The sequence below is a fragment of the Neolamprologus multifasciatus genome, chromosome 5 (assembly GCF_963576455.1).
Source record: "Neolamprologus multifasciatus chromosome 5, fNeoMul1.2, whole genome shotgun sequence".
NCBI lineage: Eukaryota > Metazoa > Chordata > Actinopteri > Cichliformes > Cichlidae > Neolamprologus > Neolamprologus multifasciatus.
The window spans coordinates 3,852,113-3,868,230 of NC_140443.1; the positions used below are offsets into that span (position 1 = coordinate 3,852,113).

The window sequence follows — 16,118 nt, forward strand, 5'->3', positions numbered from 1 at the left end:
AAAATATCTTAAAAGTGTATTTTGTGACCCAGAAAGAGTAATATTACAACTAAGTAGCTGCCGCCATTGTTGGAATTCAACTTTTGCGAGATCTCGCAAAAGTTTTGCGAGATCCCGAGTTTGTTTTGCGAGATCTCGCAAAAGTTTTGCGAGATTCCAAGTTTGTTTTGCGAGATCTCGCAAAAGTCCGTCTTAATTTTTTTTTCTCCCATGTCCCCTGCGGGGTTCCGTATACCTCATACTCACCAAAACTGTGATCCAGTTTTGGTGAGTAATTTTACACTATGAGTCAGATTGTGTTTCTCTGTGAATGCACCTGTACAGTTTTAGCTGGCCAAGCTAGCTCGCACTAATTGATAAGTAAAAAAAATATGACCAAAACCCAAATTCCTGATTACTGTCAGGTACCAACACAGTAGCTACTGTAGAGGATGCAACAGTGGGTGTGTCCATCTTTGATGTGCAGTTTATAGAAAAAAAAAGTTCAGTAACAAAAACCAGAGCATCTCGTCAAAGGGTTTTTATTCAGTATATATTACTGAGATCATTAAATAGACTTGTTCAATTGACAACAATCTAAACACAAATAAAGAACCATCTTTCAGTGTTCTTTAATATTTCCACATCAAAAATGAAAAAGAAGAAGCACTCTTTTATTAATAAACTGGTAGATGGAGTTTGATGGGATCTATTATTTAGGAAGCAAAGGGCAGAGAGAGGGGTTTTCACTCGTCCGTGGTTTTAGATTTAAGCATCTCGGTGGTTCTGTTGATCAAAGGTGAGATTTTTCATTTATGCAGTAATCTCCAGACTCGCAGATCTCGCCCTGCAGCCAAATGTCACCTCATTACTTCACAAAATAATACTGCTCAGCAATGTTCAGATGTCAGTATAAAAGACAAAATATGACTTTATTATGCGCAATGGCATAAACCTTCATCTGTATGGCATTGTTTTTAGGGGCTCTTTTACATTGGAGCAACTTTTTCATTTCAAAGTCATGGATATTTGAGACAGCAGTAACTGGGTTTTTGTTATGTCAGTTTGCATCCAAAAGATTTAATTCATATGAAATGAGCAATCAGAAAACAAACCCTCCTTCTCAAAAAGAGAAAAATGAAAATCTTCAGGCCACAAACACGGATGAAACCAAACCCTCAGAGAGGAGAAGGCGGCTGCTATCGGCTGGAGGAAAAGATGCTGATGTAAATAGCAAACAGGAAGTAGAAAAACGGGAAACAATCCAGGGTACTACATGAACATGTCATCGTAGCCAGGAGGGGGCATGTGGTCTGGATCTGGCCTAAAAAACAAAAACAAGAGAAACACACAGAGCTGTTGTTACTGTAGCCAGTGGAGGGTGGGTGGTTCGATCCCTGACTCCTGCTGTGCACATGTCTTAAGTCTACTTGGGCAAGGATCGAGTGTGAGTCTGAATGTGAGTGCACAGGTTAGACATAGATAAAAGCGCTGTATGAATGTGTGTGTGTGATTTGGTGAATGAGGAGTAACCAAGTGCTCAGCTGAATAAAAAGGTGCCGGCCCATTCACCACTGTCATATTTTCATATTTTTATTTTGACTCCTGGTGTTCAGGCTGAGGCCTGCAGGGCGGGGTTAGGTAATGGAGCAAATACACTGGCTGCCAATGATTAGTGGAGTCCACTGCCTGCTGTTGGACTGATTTTTGCTATTTTATTTTGAAAAGTTTTTGGTGTGTCTCCTTTATAATTCAAGATAACGCACAGTCAACCTGGAAAGCACAGAAGTTCTTGTTGCACTGATTTCAGTTGTTCACAACACAAAGCAGAAGCTCTAACAATTAAACCGTCTTTAGTGCTTCCTGTCCTTTATTTTGGGCTGAAAAGCAGATGAAATTCATAACAGAAGCAGATTGAAAAACTGTGTATGCATTTCTGCACACTCACAGCACTTAAGGCTGCAAACAGAGGCATCCTTCATCTAATTATTTTCCTTATGGTTGTCTCATTTGTCAGTTTCATCTACATCAGTTTGGAGCTACATAAATGCCAAGCAGGCGATTTTGCTTTACGTCATTACATTTGCTGAAAATGCTGCTGGGGACTCCTCTGTCTCTCCAGCAGGAACTTGAGCTGGACGGTCGCGGCTGTTGGACTGACACCGAGCGACTGGAACTTTAAACACACAATCTTACTACAGAACTAAGACGGGGTTTTTTTCCAGGACAACAGGCAACCTTTACTTGTTTATTAAATCTGGTTTATCAGTCTATTTAGTTCCAGAGTCACTAAAATCTGTGTCTATAAATGAGGCTGGGAGGTGACTAATATATTTTTCCTGTCATTATCTTCACATTTATATCAAAAACAACAACTTTAAGGCAACTTTGCATGATTATCTAATAATCATGCAAAGTTTTATTTTACAATGAATCTTGAAAATGGCACCAAATGTTTCTATAATACGTAAGAAAATACACAACTGTTGTATTTGCTTCAAAGCTGCTTTCAATTTTCTTATTTGTTCTGTGAAGAATGTGTCTTTCAGTGGAGTAAATTATATAAATCTAAGATGTTGTAAACATTATAAGCCTTTATTTGGATTGACACAGAGTCAAGAGCTGCCTCCATTATGTAAGGTGGCTCCTCAAAACTCTTTAAATTGCTAAAATGGAGAGGCCATCTGGTATTACTGAGATTAAAATGGGTGCAGCTTTGTTGTGTTTCATTTCTGCTGCATTAAATCTGGTGAAGCTGCAGCTGAGAATTAAAAAAAACTTTTTTTTAATAAGACCACTGACTGATTTAATGCTGCTCTTGATTTTGGATTGTTGATCAAGTCGAAAGATAAGATCTTTTTTTTTGAGAACTTATTTTATGTCAGAAATTCAAAGTGTTTTTGACCCTTTGAGAGGTTCAGTGGAGCCTCACAGCTGAGGAGCTGTTACAGCCTGAATTAGTGCAGACAGATGGAGGCGTGTGTGTGTGTGTGTGTGTGTGTGTGTCTCACCCTGGTCTGTGACGTCCGACGGGTCCAAACGGATCGAAGCGAGCTCCTGGGGGAACGGCTCCAGGAGGCAGAATGTCTGGTATCCCACTAGACGGGTCAAAGCCAGAGCGAGGATAACCTGACCTCAAGGGGTCGACTATCATCCCACCACTGCCGCGAGACCTGAGGAGGGGAGGCGGAGTTCAGAGATTCAAGAGAAGGACACGTGTCAGCTGGTTTTGTTCACTTTATTCTAAAATCCCACTGAAATGTCAAAGATAAACAGGCTACAGGTTTTATCTGAAAGGGTTTAAAAATAAATCACTAGTTAAGTAACATTAATGTTATTATAACATAAAAAAAATCATAAACAAGTTGTACTTTCATGATTGTAATGGATGATGACGGAGCTAAAATCCACCCACCGCGGAGCGGCGGTTTCAAAAGTATTATCCAGCTTACACAACGCTCGACATCCAAACAAGACTGTTTCAAAAACAGACGTCATAAAGAGCTCCCCAGTACAGAAATCAAATCAAAGAACAATACGCTAATAAACACTAAACACAAATAAACACGCCCACTTTATCAGTGTACTTGAAGCACAGGTTAGGGGGGAATAACATCTTGCAACACAACCCAAAAACACATACAAATGGATGCCCTCTGCCCTTTTTAAATTGTGTACATGTACTTGGCTGCCATTAAAAACCTCTCATGGGCCTTATTGGCTCTTCTGCAGGGCTCGGCCAGAAGCTCACCTTGTAAGTGAACCAGAAAAATCTTCTGGGTGGGGTTGAGTTTAGCAATTATTAAAAACTGTAAGAAAACTAGTTACATAATAGCTGCGACTCAGTTTGGAGATGTTTGCGTCGTTCGAGTCTGAAAAGGGAAGTTCATGTTAAAGTGTCTTAAGCAAACTTTATTTCTAATGGCCAGAAGGAGACGACTCCTGGTGGTTACAAAGAAGTCTGTGGGAAAACGGCACTGGGCTGTAGGTCCTCACTCTGAGACCTCATTAAACACTTTCCTGGAGATTTCATGGGCTGAGTCGCCTGTTTCAGGTCATACTGAATAAAACAGGGAGATCATTTTGTAAATTATGGTCACTTTTAAAGAAAAATAAGAGGACTGTCCAGTGTTCGCCCATCACCTTCAGATTTGTCTGTTACTCTCATTAACCTTGCTAGTCCCATCTGGTTACACAACACCACGTGCTGACAGCAAAAATAATTAGGCAAGGTTTTAAGAGTGGGTGATGTCACAGTAACTATGTTCATCTTTTATAACATCTATACTAGGGCTGGGCGATATGGCCTAAAATTCATATCGCGATATAATTTGAAGCACGTGCGGTAACGATATATATCACGATATATTCTTTTCTTCTGTATAACGTATTTTCCACACTATAAGGACTTAAAATCCTTTAATTTTCTCAAAAATCGAGAGTGTGCCTTATGTATGAATTCTGGTTGTGCTTACTGACCTCGAACCGATCTTGGCATGCAGAAATCTGTTAAAAAATGTTTTAGTACAACTTTGGTAAGCCACACTGCTTGATGGATTGTCAGAGCATTACGGCTGCCGAAGTGAGGAGCTTCGCGGAGTAATCTGGGTCCAAAACTCCGTCAGCTTCAGGTCCCAAAGTCAAACGAATACTGAGAGTTAAAAACTGTCTAAATTATTTCATCTTTAATTAAATCATCAGTGTTGCTGCTTTACCAGGTGTAACAATTAAGTTTAACATCCAGGCATCCATGAAAACAGAATTTATTAAATTTAACGGAGTTAGAAGTTAACAGGAAGTTAGCTCGCTAGTTTCCACCTAAACATTTCATACCATGTTCTGACTGAGAGATTTTTGAAACTAATTCAAACGTACAGCTCTGCTACCACTTCCAACATAAATGAAGACAGAAAACTAAACAGCAGTGACGTTTGTAGGGTTACTGAAGTTGGACTACCTGGTATATAATGTTATGCTACGTGATTGCTAGCGACACAGCTATGTTAGCATAACATTAGCACAGTGAAGCTGGAGGATGAACGCCAACTTTTTTCCCCACTCGATAAAAGTGAACGTGAGGGATTCTGGTGGTTAAGGACAAATGCAATCGCATAGCAGGATGCTATACACGGGCCAAACTTCAGTCAGGAGAACAACTGAGATCATTCATCCACAATACGAGGTTAGTTATTAATATACTGCAACAACATGGGAATAGAACAGCTGCGAGAGAATTCAGCATTAATGAATCAATGTTACGGAAGTGGAGGAAGCGCAGTTTTTGGCTTTCCCCATATTTCAAAAGTGCTTCATCTCTTTGCTATGACTGTCGCCCAGCATAATTTGCAGATGATAATTGTTTTAGCCGCTGCGACACTTTCGACCAAAACAGGTGCATGTTGATGACATCATCAACATGCGCTATCACGATAGAGCGATATAGTCAAAATCTCTATCGTTGGCCAAATCTATATCGTTTCTATCGTATATCGTTTATATCGCCCACCCCTAATCTATACTGTAAAAAACAATGTGCCATCAGCCGCCTTCTGGACGGGCTAAATTTAGTCTCTAAAAACCATAAAGCACAAACATACCAACATTACAAACATGACAAAAGCGCAACAAAGCAAGACAAGCATTGAGCAACTATGACCACAGGTGTGTTTTAACCAGGTTAAAGCGAAGAGTCCCTGAATCATATAACGTGAGGGATTCTGGTGGTTAAGGACAAATGCAATCGTATATAATTTATACTGGTGCCCCTACCTGGACTAATTGTAGAAGTGTAATGCCTGCATACTCCTGGGGTAAAAATATCAATCAGTTATTAAAGGGCAGCTTTCAACAAAAACTTGGGTTTGATTATTTTGCTCTACTTCCACATTACAGTGAGATATTTTGACAAGCTGATACTTAAAGCTACATATGGGGAAACAAGGGGTTCAGATTAACCTTCAGTGATTTAAAAAGTGTCCTGGTGGAAGGTACTTCAATACAAAGCTTGTGTTAGCACAATAGAAAAGCTCGAGCTCATAAAAAATTAATGTTAAAACTAAACTTAGATTCTGAGTCTGCGGCTGCTATGTTTGTCATCTTTTCTGCGACTCTCTGACATCTGAGCTTAAAGCTTCGCTTTCAGCTGGACACGCGCCAGTAATCCAGAGCTGTCCGCTGCTGTGAGGGCCGACTGTTCATCCTCAAATCCCCGATTAGGGAAAACCCAGGAGAATGCTTAAATGCATGTCTGAGATTGAATTCCATAAACAGATTTAAAGGATTTAAACATGACAGGAAGAGACAGACTCACCCAAAGGGATCCAGATCTGCTCCTCCAGCTGCAAACGGAGGAACCATGGGGTCGGGCCTGAAACACACACACGCACACACACACACACACACACGCACACGTAAACATCAAAACCAGTTAAATACAGGATCAGTCTAACATCATTTCACAATGGAAAACAAACTACAACAGCTAGCAACGTGTCACCACTGCAAGAGCGAAAACAATAAAAACACCTTACAATAAAAGTAAAATTATAAAAATGTAAAAATCTTATATCATACAATGAGCAGCTTAAATGTAAAACGAATGTGTTATGAGGTGGTAAAGACTTTCTGTATGTGTCCATGTTTCTGAGGAGATAAAAGAGTGAGAAAAATGAGTTCAGCTGCATGTCCGCTAAGTGGTGCAGAGGATGGTCTGGCTCCATTAATTATCCATAGCCATTTACCACACACAGCCACGGTCATTTGGAGGACCTTCGTCAGTTGAGGAAGACATCCCAAGTGCGGTGATTCAAGCTGAATTCAATGATATGACGAACTCTCTCAGGCATGTTAATGCATTCAGCATGCACTTTAATATTCACGCCACTGAAACGCTCCTTCGCAGCAGCGTGTTCGAGAGGAGACTACTTTTCAATCACATCTAGTTCAATCTCTCCACATTTCTGGTTGCTGCCATGACAACGTCTGCAAGGAGCACATCAAACTCCACTAACAGTGTTCCCTCTGAGTCTTAATCAGCTCACCGAGCTCGTGCATATTACTGACTAAGCGCCTCACATTCCCCATGATAATCAGTGGACAGTTCGAGCACTGAAACCCCGGCATTTCCTCCTTTGGTCCTCTGGGATAATAGTAGGACTTATTTCAGGCAGTCAAATTGTCAGGACAACCAGAAGGTGAAGATTCTCAGAAAAACCTCTGGTGAAAAAGACATTTGATGGATGCTCAATCATCCAGGGAAGAAAATCCCCAGAAGCTGATTCTGTTCATCTGGACGTAACGTTTTCAGTGGGAGAAACGTTTCGTCACTCATCCAAGTGACTTCTTCAGTCTCAGCTGACTGCAGGTTTCCCCAAATCTTATAAAGTGTACATTTGCATAATGACTTAAACTAGCATAACCGAAGGAACAATGGGCTGGGAGGTCAGTTCCTTGATCATTAATATGCAAATTCTCAAGGAGGGGACCTAAGGGCACATCTCTCACCATCATACAGTGCTGTGATCGCAGCCATTCCCCAACTCTCTGTGAATGGTACTCATGGCCATTGATCACAGGCTTTGATCAGTGGTTGTTGATCAATGGTCATGTGAATTTGCATATCAATGATCAATTAACTGATCTCCCAGCCCGTTGTTCGAAATAAAAGGTTTCTGCCACTGAAAACGTTACATCCAGATAAACAGAATCAACTTTTGTGGATTACCAAAAAGAGCTGTGCGAGACGACCATATTAGGGAAATCCTCTCTTAGTGACATCATTTAGAGCCAAGAGTAGAAAAAAATAGATCAGTTGTCATTTAGAGTGGTCTGAAAGCTGTACTTAATTGCACATACACGGACCTCATATAATTTGAACATTCCCTTTCCAGGCTTGTTTGAGAATCTGGTTCTTTTTAGAATTTAAAAACGCTCAACTTTGGGAAGATATTTGATGTAGAAAATTTAGTTTTATTGCATTTTGAATGCAGAATATTGATGTCTATTTGACAATCGCTAGCTGGTTCATTATTTTACATACATAGTTACCTTATTGATTATTAAAGTATTCTGATTCTGGTATATTTAAAAGAATGCAAAAATTCAAAAACATTATTTTTTTAAAAGGCTTCCCAAATTTGAAAACTTTTGGGAAGTCAGCTTTTGGGAGACTGAAGGACTGAGGAGACACGGTAAAGGAGTTGTTAGCACTGTCACCTCACAACAGAAAGGTTCCTGGTTCAAATCCCAGCTGGACTTTTCTGATTGTAGTCTGAAGGGCTTTAAGTGGTCAGTAAAAAGCAACACATTTTAAGAATCTGCGAGTTTAACTTTTGAAAGCGAATTCTGATTCTCTAACATTTCCTAGATGTTTGGGGGGTAACAGTTTCCATCTTAACAAAAACATGTTATCTATTTATTTTATAATTCTCATTTTTTTTTATTCATCCTACAATCATTATTTCACTCTAACTGGATCCTGCAGCTTAGAATCATCAATGACTAATGTCATTTATAAAAGACAGTTGCTCTAAGAGTAACTTTAAAAATGGAAACACACAGGCATGCTTGGTTCAGCTTCTAGTAAGACTGGTAGAGAGTCCCACATCTGATTCATCCAACCTTCAGGTCTTCAGGTTCTGCCCCCTCCCTTGTCTTTCCTCTTTCTACTCACTTTTAACTCAGTTTTTGCTTTTGCTATCACTCTGCTTGTTTCTCTGAATTGTCACTCCCGAATCTTCTCTTAACGATTCAGGAATGCTTTCTTACTTTCTCTCCATTATCTTGGTCTGTTCTCCTCTTAACTTTTACTTTCTCCCCATCTGTCACCGTTTCTCATCCTCATCTCCCTCCCCCTCTGTCTGCACCTCTCTCGGGACAAGGAGGTGACAGCAGCGAGGTCGATAAAGTGCTGACATCATCTCGCATCTCATCTGAGCGGGTCATGGCTAAGAGGACGGGGGAGGAAGAGGAGGAGGGAGATGAGATGAGTAGTGAAAGTCAGAGTGATTCTGTCTTGCAGCTCTCGCTCACACACATGTGCTCATGTTTCCATCACTTCAGACGACGTTACACTGACTTCATTTCCAGGATAACCACATTTAACATCACCGTACAAAATGCGCATTTTTATCAGAAAATGCTGCCATAAGTTAAATTTAAAAATGGTCACTTTTAGTGGATGTTAAAGATTTTCATGTTTACTATAAATAAACAATGAACGAATTAAAATAAACAACAACCCTGCTCTCTTCAGCTTTTGAATAGTTCTATCAAACATCACCCATTAAAACACCAGTATGTGCCAATGCACTGGTGTTTCTTAAAGTTAACTAGTTAAGCTTAGCCAGGTAGTGAACCACCTCTGCAGAGATGGACTAGAGTGAAATTAATCTAAGGGACTGTTTGGTTTATTCTTACTTTATTCTGACTAATGATTTCCTGCTAACATGGATAAGTTGCACTCCATCTTATTTCACAATATAAAATTTTAAAAAAGGACAGCTAATTTATCCAAGCTAACTTATTTGCTACATCTACCTGCCATTTTTCTACGACTACACTATAACATCTACTGTGACACACTAACCAGATTTTTGCAGATGAGCTAAATGCAGTTAGCACCATCTAACCACCCTGTGTTGGCTTTGCTTTGTGTCATTATGAATGACTAAAATAAATACTGTTCTAGACAGAAAAAAGCTGTTGCCAAAACAGTCTTTTCCACCAAAGAAAAACATGTTTAAACATTTTTAAATGGAGCTTTAAAGTTTTTCAAATGTGTAGAATCATCAGGAAAATGCCAAGACATCTGTTACAAAAGGTAGCCCAGACTCCCTGCCTTAACTATATGCTGAGCAATCGTGCTTACTTACAGTCAGCCGCCCAAAGGTCCATTTTCAGTAAGGAAAAAAACTCCTTAGTTAATATCAAAGACAAAAAAGTTAGGCGTGGTCACAGCCCTGACCTCAGCAACGCTTTCTGATGCCTTTATCGGCTCAATCAGGTCAAACGGATTAAAACATGAATGTATTTGGTAAATTGTGGAAATTCTAATGTTCAGAAATGATGATTATCCAGGGTACGTTCACTAGGTAATGACAAGTTGTTAACCTGTGAGACGACAATATCCTCAGCTTGTAAGTCAGATGCACTCCGGTCTTATCACGTCTGTTTCAAAAGAGACTCAACACACCAGAGAGTGGCTCCATCCACCTTTGGTACTGTCTATAGCTACGACCATGGATCATGTTATTTAATGTGATTTGGCAAGCTACATAAAGTAGTGCAGTGTAATAGTGCAGGACAGGTGCAGTATATCATCCCTGTTTTGGCTAATGGCCGCTTGCTTGCGGACTGTGAACAAATATGAGGAGGAGAGTGATGACTACAGTGTTTCACTAAGAGCCTTCAAACCTCTTTTCTTTACAACACTGTGTCTGTACTTACTGCTCTCTGACTCGCCGCACCCTAACCTCACTCAAACCTTCTGCTTAGCCCACCCTTACACCAACTGTTCGGCCCAATATTTAATAATTAACATTATGGCGACTTTTTGTCTGTCCCAAAAAGGTGACTGTGAACAGTCTACGTCCCAAAAACACAAGAACACACAAAGACACACACAGTCGTTTGATACCGGGCCGCAAGAGTTGACGCTCTGGTGTGAAATTTATGGTTTTCAGGGTTTTTATCTTTGTTTTTTTCTTTGTTTTTTTTAATTGATTTTATCGTTAACTCTGTTTTCCTGGGTCTTTTCCCGTGTGTTATGAATAAATCTTCCTTTTTTGGTACCGGTAGTGGTTTTATTTTGTTGTATTTATCCGCGACACCTTAAAGGCTGGTCTGTGAAAATACTGTCGGACATAAACCGGTCTGTGGCGGAAAAAAGGTTGGAGACCGCTGATCTAGAGGATGTTACAAAGACACACGCACTTATTACACTCACATTCATTCTCTGGACACTTACCAGAACGTTAAATTAAGTCTTTCCTTGTAATAATTAATTTATGGGAACTTGCTTTGTGTCCCCAGAAGGGAATGTGTAAACAGATTTAGGTCCCTGAACATGAGTAAAACACACACACACACACACACACACACACACACACGCAGGCTGAGCTCTGTCCTCATTTGCCAACAGATGCTCCGTCTAGACGTATTACAAGCCACAATCTCAGCACATCCAGAGGTGCGTGTGTGTGTGTATCAAATGCCAAAATGTCAGTCATAAATATTAATAACATCAGCCTCTGATGCCATGAAAATGTTAAGGATTACAACTTGTTGGTTGTTCATTGATTTTCTGTCATGTCGTTCTTTCCAAGTCTGCAAAGTGCAAACAAATCTAAAATCGTTCAAGGTTAAACTGAACTTTTAGACTGTTCGAATTTATTAAGTGAGTGGGTAATGCACATTAATGCACACAAAACAGGAAAACCTGAACAGGCCAGACTGCCAATGAAGAGACTAAACTATATTCAGCCTGAGAAAAACTAGAAATACCACAAATATAAGGTTAAAACTTCATGTAGATTAGATTAATTACTTGATCCTATGCTGGTGGGAGAACCTCATTAATGAGCAAAAGTAGGTGGATATAGAAAAATTAGTAAGCAAGGCATTCTTTATTATCTCTATTTGACTCATAGTTTCAGGCAGTATCCTCTTTTTTCCACAAATGAAAACGAGAGAGAAAGCAGGAACATTACAAATATGTGCTAACCGTAACTGTGTGTCACACATGACAGTAAAATGTACATATTTAACGATCAGTTTACGAGTTTTGTTGTAAAGTTTTGCATGCACAGTTTGTATCGTCACCAACCAGTGAGGGTGTGTCCCCTGGCGAGGATTCCTGCTGGGAATACGGAGGGGGTCACTGTCCTCTCCTCTTCTCCTCTGCTCCTCCTCTTCCTCATCCCGCTGACTCTTCCTCTCTGCTTTCTGTCCGGTCGGTCTGTCCTGGGGGGGCAGCAGCTGAGTCTTCACCTTCTCTGACAAACTGTCTGCATCTTTGAACACACTGCAGAGAAGAGAGAGGACTTCATTTATTTTTCAGCTCTATATGTTTATTTTCTGACTATACCACACTTGCTAAGCATGATTCACGATTCAAAATAATCTTTAGTTATCAAACAAACTGCCCTTCAAGGCCACCCTCCCTATCAGTCAACCTTTTTATAATCGGCTTTTTCCAACATATAAAAGATTTCAACAACAAGCGGGTGTCAATCTGAGGTGACCTTATAAGGCAGGCTGAGTACGAGGCATACTTTATTACTATTTATATATTTCTTCCTAAAGTTTGAAAGTTTGTCCCTTACAGCAGCGGTCCCCAACCCCCGGGCCTCGGACCGGTACCGGTCGTGAGTTGTTTGGTACCGGGCCGCGAGAGTTGAGGCTCAGGTGTGAAATGTATAGTTTTCAGGGTTTTTATCGGTTTTCAGCGTTATTTTGTTATCGTTTTTATCGTTAACTCGGTTTTCCTGGGTCTTTTCACGTGTGTTATGAATAAATTTTCTTTTTTTCGGTACCGGTACTAGTTTTATTTTGTTGTATTTATCCGCGACACCTTAAAGGCCGGTCCGTGAAAATATTGTCGGGCATAAACCGGTCCGTGGCGCAAAAAAGGTTGGAGACCGCTGCCTTACAGGATCCAAAAGTCTAACACAACAATTAAAATAATCAGAACAACATAAGACAACAGAATAAAAGCTTAATAAAGTAGAGCAGCTCAAAAAAAATAACCTGTCAAATGTGTGAAGCTGGTCAGTGTTCACGTGGTCGTTGATGTTCACTGTTAAGTCCGACACCTGCTGTGTGCTGGAGTTCTACATACACACACGCACACACGCACACACACACACACACACACACACACACACACACACACACGATCCATTAAAAAGATAGATTAACATCTCAACAAATCAGCAAATAATAAATTGAACCTCAATCATATTTTCTTATTTTACACAACTGTGTGTCAGATCTTTGCATAGATCTACATTTCTCCAGTCTTACAGTGCAGTAATACGACCCGTATACGAATGACAAAAACTAAAACTCACTGAACTAAACACTAAACTAATCGAAACATTTTAATCGATACAAACTCGAATGACCGAAAAAAACCCACAAATTTAAAAGTAAAGTGTTTGCGACCTCACTCCTGGCTGCAGTGATGTCTGCTCTGAACATCAAGATTCAAACTTAGAAAATCAGACTTGATTCCTTTTAAGGCTTTTTATGGATCCCTACATCAGGACTGAAATGCTGGTCGGTCTATGTCGGTGCTCCAATGAAAAATAATCCAGAGGAAAAAAATCTTCTTCTTAACCTCCTAAGACCTGAACTCTTTCATGGCATTTTTAATTTTTCTTTGCTATTTGGGCTGATTGGGACCTGATGAATTTAAAAACTAAGAATTACCAGATTTTTTATTTTTTTTACCTAATTTTTGTTTCTGAGAAAAACGAGATCCACATATGAGGACATTCGTTTTAAACTTTGATAGAACAGTGGCAGTATAACGTCCTCGTAAGTGGACATCAGGCCCTTGTAGAGAAAAATTAAGTATTTTGGTCTAAACAACCCAAAAATGTGATGGCCACATATGTGGACGCCAGGTCCCAGGAGGTTAAGGGGAATTATGCAAAGTTTCAGGTTTCTGCTGTCATTAATAGAGGGAAAAACACACACACTACCATAATTTTTAAAGCACTATTTTAAATGGCCATTGTCTAGAAAACTAATTGAGACCAGTCCTTCAAATGTTTATGTGCTTACCATCAGATTGAAGATCAAAGTGGAATCAACAGTGATTGCCTTGAGGAGCATTTGGGTGTCACTGTTGTTGGCTTTGTATCGCAGACTGTACAGCTCTTTGTTGTTACTCCAGTCAGAAGGCAGCAGCTCGGACTTCTTATCACTGCTGCGGGCCTGGAGCAGGAAGGTCACAGAGGTCGTGAAGACAGATAAAAACAAAGGGGGTCAATTCAATCAGAAACCTGCTTTTTCTTTTCACAGTATTTGTTATCAGTATTTGGCCAGTTCACTGCAAATAACAAAACAATACATAAGAACTACAGCAAGAAATGTGTGTTATTATTGGATATGACATATACTAATCTCATCACAAAGGTTGTAAGATTTTTGTAAAAAATTGTAAATAAATTGCATTTTCTTGTGTTGCTGCAGTAAAACAGACTAAAACTAGCTAACAAAAACAAGACTAACTATAATTAAAATGTGACAAAACAACATTGGTCAATAACGTAAAAAATCCATATAATAAAATAAAAAACGAACGTGGAAAAAATAAATATGATAATTATAATGATACACATAAAAATCCAGTAGAGTGAATTCATTTTTTAGGTGCATAAAATTTTCTCATTATTTATATCTAAAGAAAAAAAAACCTTTCACCGTGTCATCATGTTCAAAATAAAGAGAAATGTCTCATTTGGAACTGGGTCACTTTACTAAATGGTAGGTGTCATTCCAGAGTGTTTTAAACAATCACACAGAGATGCCAAACGTTTCCCTTTTCACGTTAAATCCCATTATAATTGCTTCATTTTTAAAATAATACTGATTACCTGTTGATTTCTGTAAAATGAACAATGGGAGAGGGTGGAGGATAGCAAAGCTGCATACTAACACGAATCTGTGTCATAAACTCCCGTGGTGTTTCAGGATGACTGCCCCCAGTGGGTTAGCCAGCTAAAGATGACATGACAGTTTTGGTAAACTGTCCCTCTTAAAACAGATGCCGTCAAACTGAATATCAGCCATGACAGTTGGATTAAAGAAACCTAAAACGCATTTCTCACACTTTTACATTCTTCGCGTTAACGTCAGCTTCACACGGGAGGTGATGCTTGTTTATGAAGCTATAGCTAATGTACGTTGAGAATTACATACAGAACTACGTTGCAAAAACCGACATTTTAAGAATTATTGGACATTACGGTCTGTAAAACATCGAAAACCACATATACAGAATCTTTTTGCTAATATTTAATTTGCATTCCTCAATTTGGCGTAAGAATGATGTAAAAAGAACATATTATCTTTGCCATAATGTGGGATAATTTAACACAAGATTTAGCTAAACTAAGCGAACTCACCTCGTCTCCTGAGCCGATGCATCTGTATCCGTTCTTTATCAACTCCCAGTGAACAAAACACACAACGGCGTCCTGCGGGCAGGTGATGTTACCTGCGACACAGGTGTACAACACCTCCAAGCCAGCCATGTTTTCCTTCAATCTGCCAACATCGGTACAGTTTCAGGCAAAAGAAATGAAAACGAAAGTCTGGGCAGCAGCTTCACTGAGTCAAGCTGCAGTTCGGTGCCAAGCAACAGGAACCAATTCCGCTTCCCGGCTTTTCAGTTTAAAAGCACCAGAGAGCTGACCGAACGGTACATATCTGCAAATATCCCGTGATATTATGTGACGTAATAACCTTTTTTCATTAAGCTTTATTTCTATTTCATTTAGTATTTTTTTTTTTAGCTTCAATTAAGTTTCATTTTGATTCACTCTAAGATTAGGTTTTCTTATTTCAGTTCAGTTTTTCTTAGTTTCTGGGTTACTTTTACTATAATGTGAGGGTATTTGTAAGGGGGAAATTTAGACGAAGTATTAAAATACAAACTCAACACTTCATGTCATGTAGGCATGAAGTGTTGCGTTTCTCAGCCTTACAAAACATGTGCACCAATGCACCAAACTAAAATATTTTTCACATACCTGGGTTTTATTTTGTTTGGGTTAAATATAATAATGTTGAAATCGGCCCTACTTTAATTCATTGCATCTTAAAAGAGCTTATATCTCTGTATAACTGTTAATTTAAAACAGGGGCCTCAAACTCGCAGGCCCTATCTGGGTGAGCTGCACCTCACCCAGATAGGGGTGAGGTGCAGCCCACCTCACCCCTATCTGGGGCGTGTATATAGACATGAAGAAATATAGTACAATTTGGCCATTGAAGTTATTTATTTATGTATTTATTTATTGTTAGGGTGCAATAAGTGCAATGTTAAAATAAGTTCCTTAAAAAGCAAAAAATGATTTTATATGAAAGCAATATGAGCAGAGAGTATAAACATGTTGAGGGATTGGCTG

At 39.4% G+C, this 16,118-nt stretch overlaps 1 protein-coding gene across 1 annotated transcript; it reads right to left on the bottom strand.

Moving 5' to 3' along the window:
* Positions 1-505: 505 nt before the first annotated feature.
* psmf1 (proteasome inhibitor subunit 1) lies at positions 506-15,368 on the bottom strand. The gene is made up of 7 exons (XM_085159731.1): positions 15,114-15,368; positions 13,768-13,920; positions 12,727-12,809; positions 11,804-12,001; positions 6,290-6,346; positions 2,991-3,152; positions 506-1,303 (listed from the first exon to the last, which is right to left on the bottom strand). The coding sequence occupies exons 1-7, from the start codon at positions 15,240-15,242 to the stop codon at positions 1,252-1,254; spliced, it is 834 nt and encodes a 277-aa protein (XP_085015857.1). The 5' UTR covers positions 15,243-15,368; the 3' UTR covers positions 506-1,251.
* Between the last annotated feature and the right edge of the window lie 750 nt (positions 15,369-16,118).

Excerpts from the sequence above, each read along its gene's own strand:
- psmf1 (XM_085159731.1), bottom strand. The coding sequence starts at position 15,242 with ATGGCTGGCTTGGAGGTGTTGTACACCTGTGTCGCAGGTAACATCACC. Across the intron at positions 12,810-13,767 it reads CTTTGATCTTCAATCTGATG|AACTCCAGCACACAGCAGGT; the intron begins GTAAGCACATAA and ends GTGTGTATGTAG. Across the intron at positions 12,002-12,726 it reads CAGCTTCACACATTTGACAG|TGTGTTCAAAGATGCAGACA; the intron begins GTTATTTTTTTT and ends TCTTCTCTGCAG.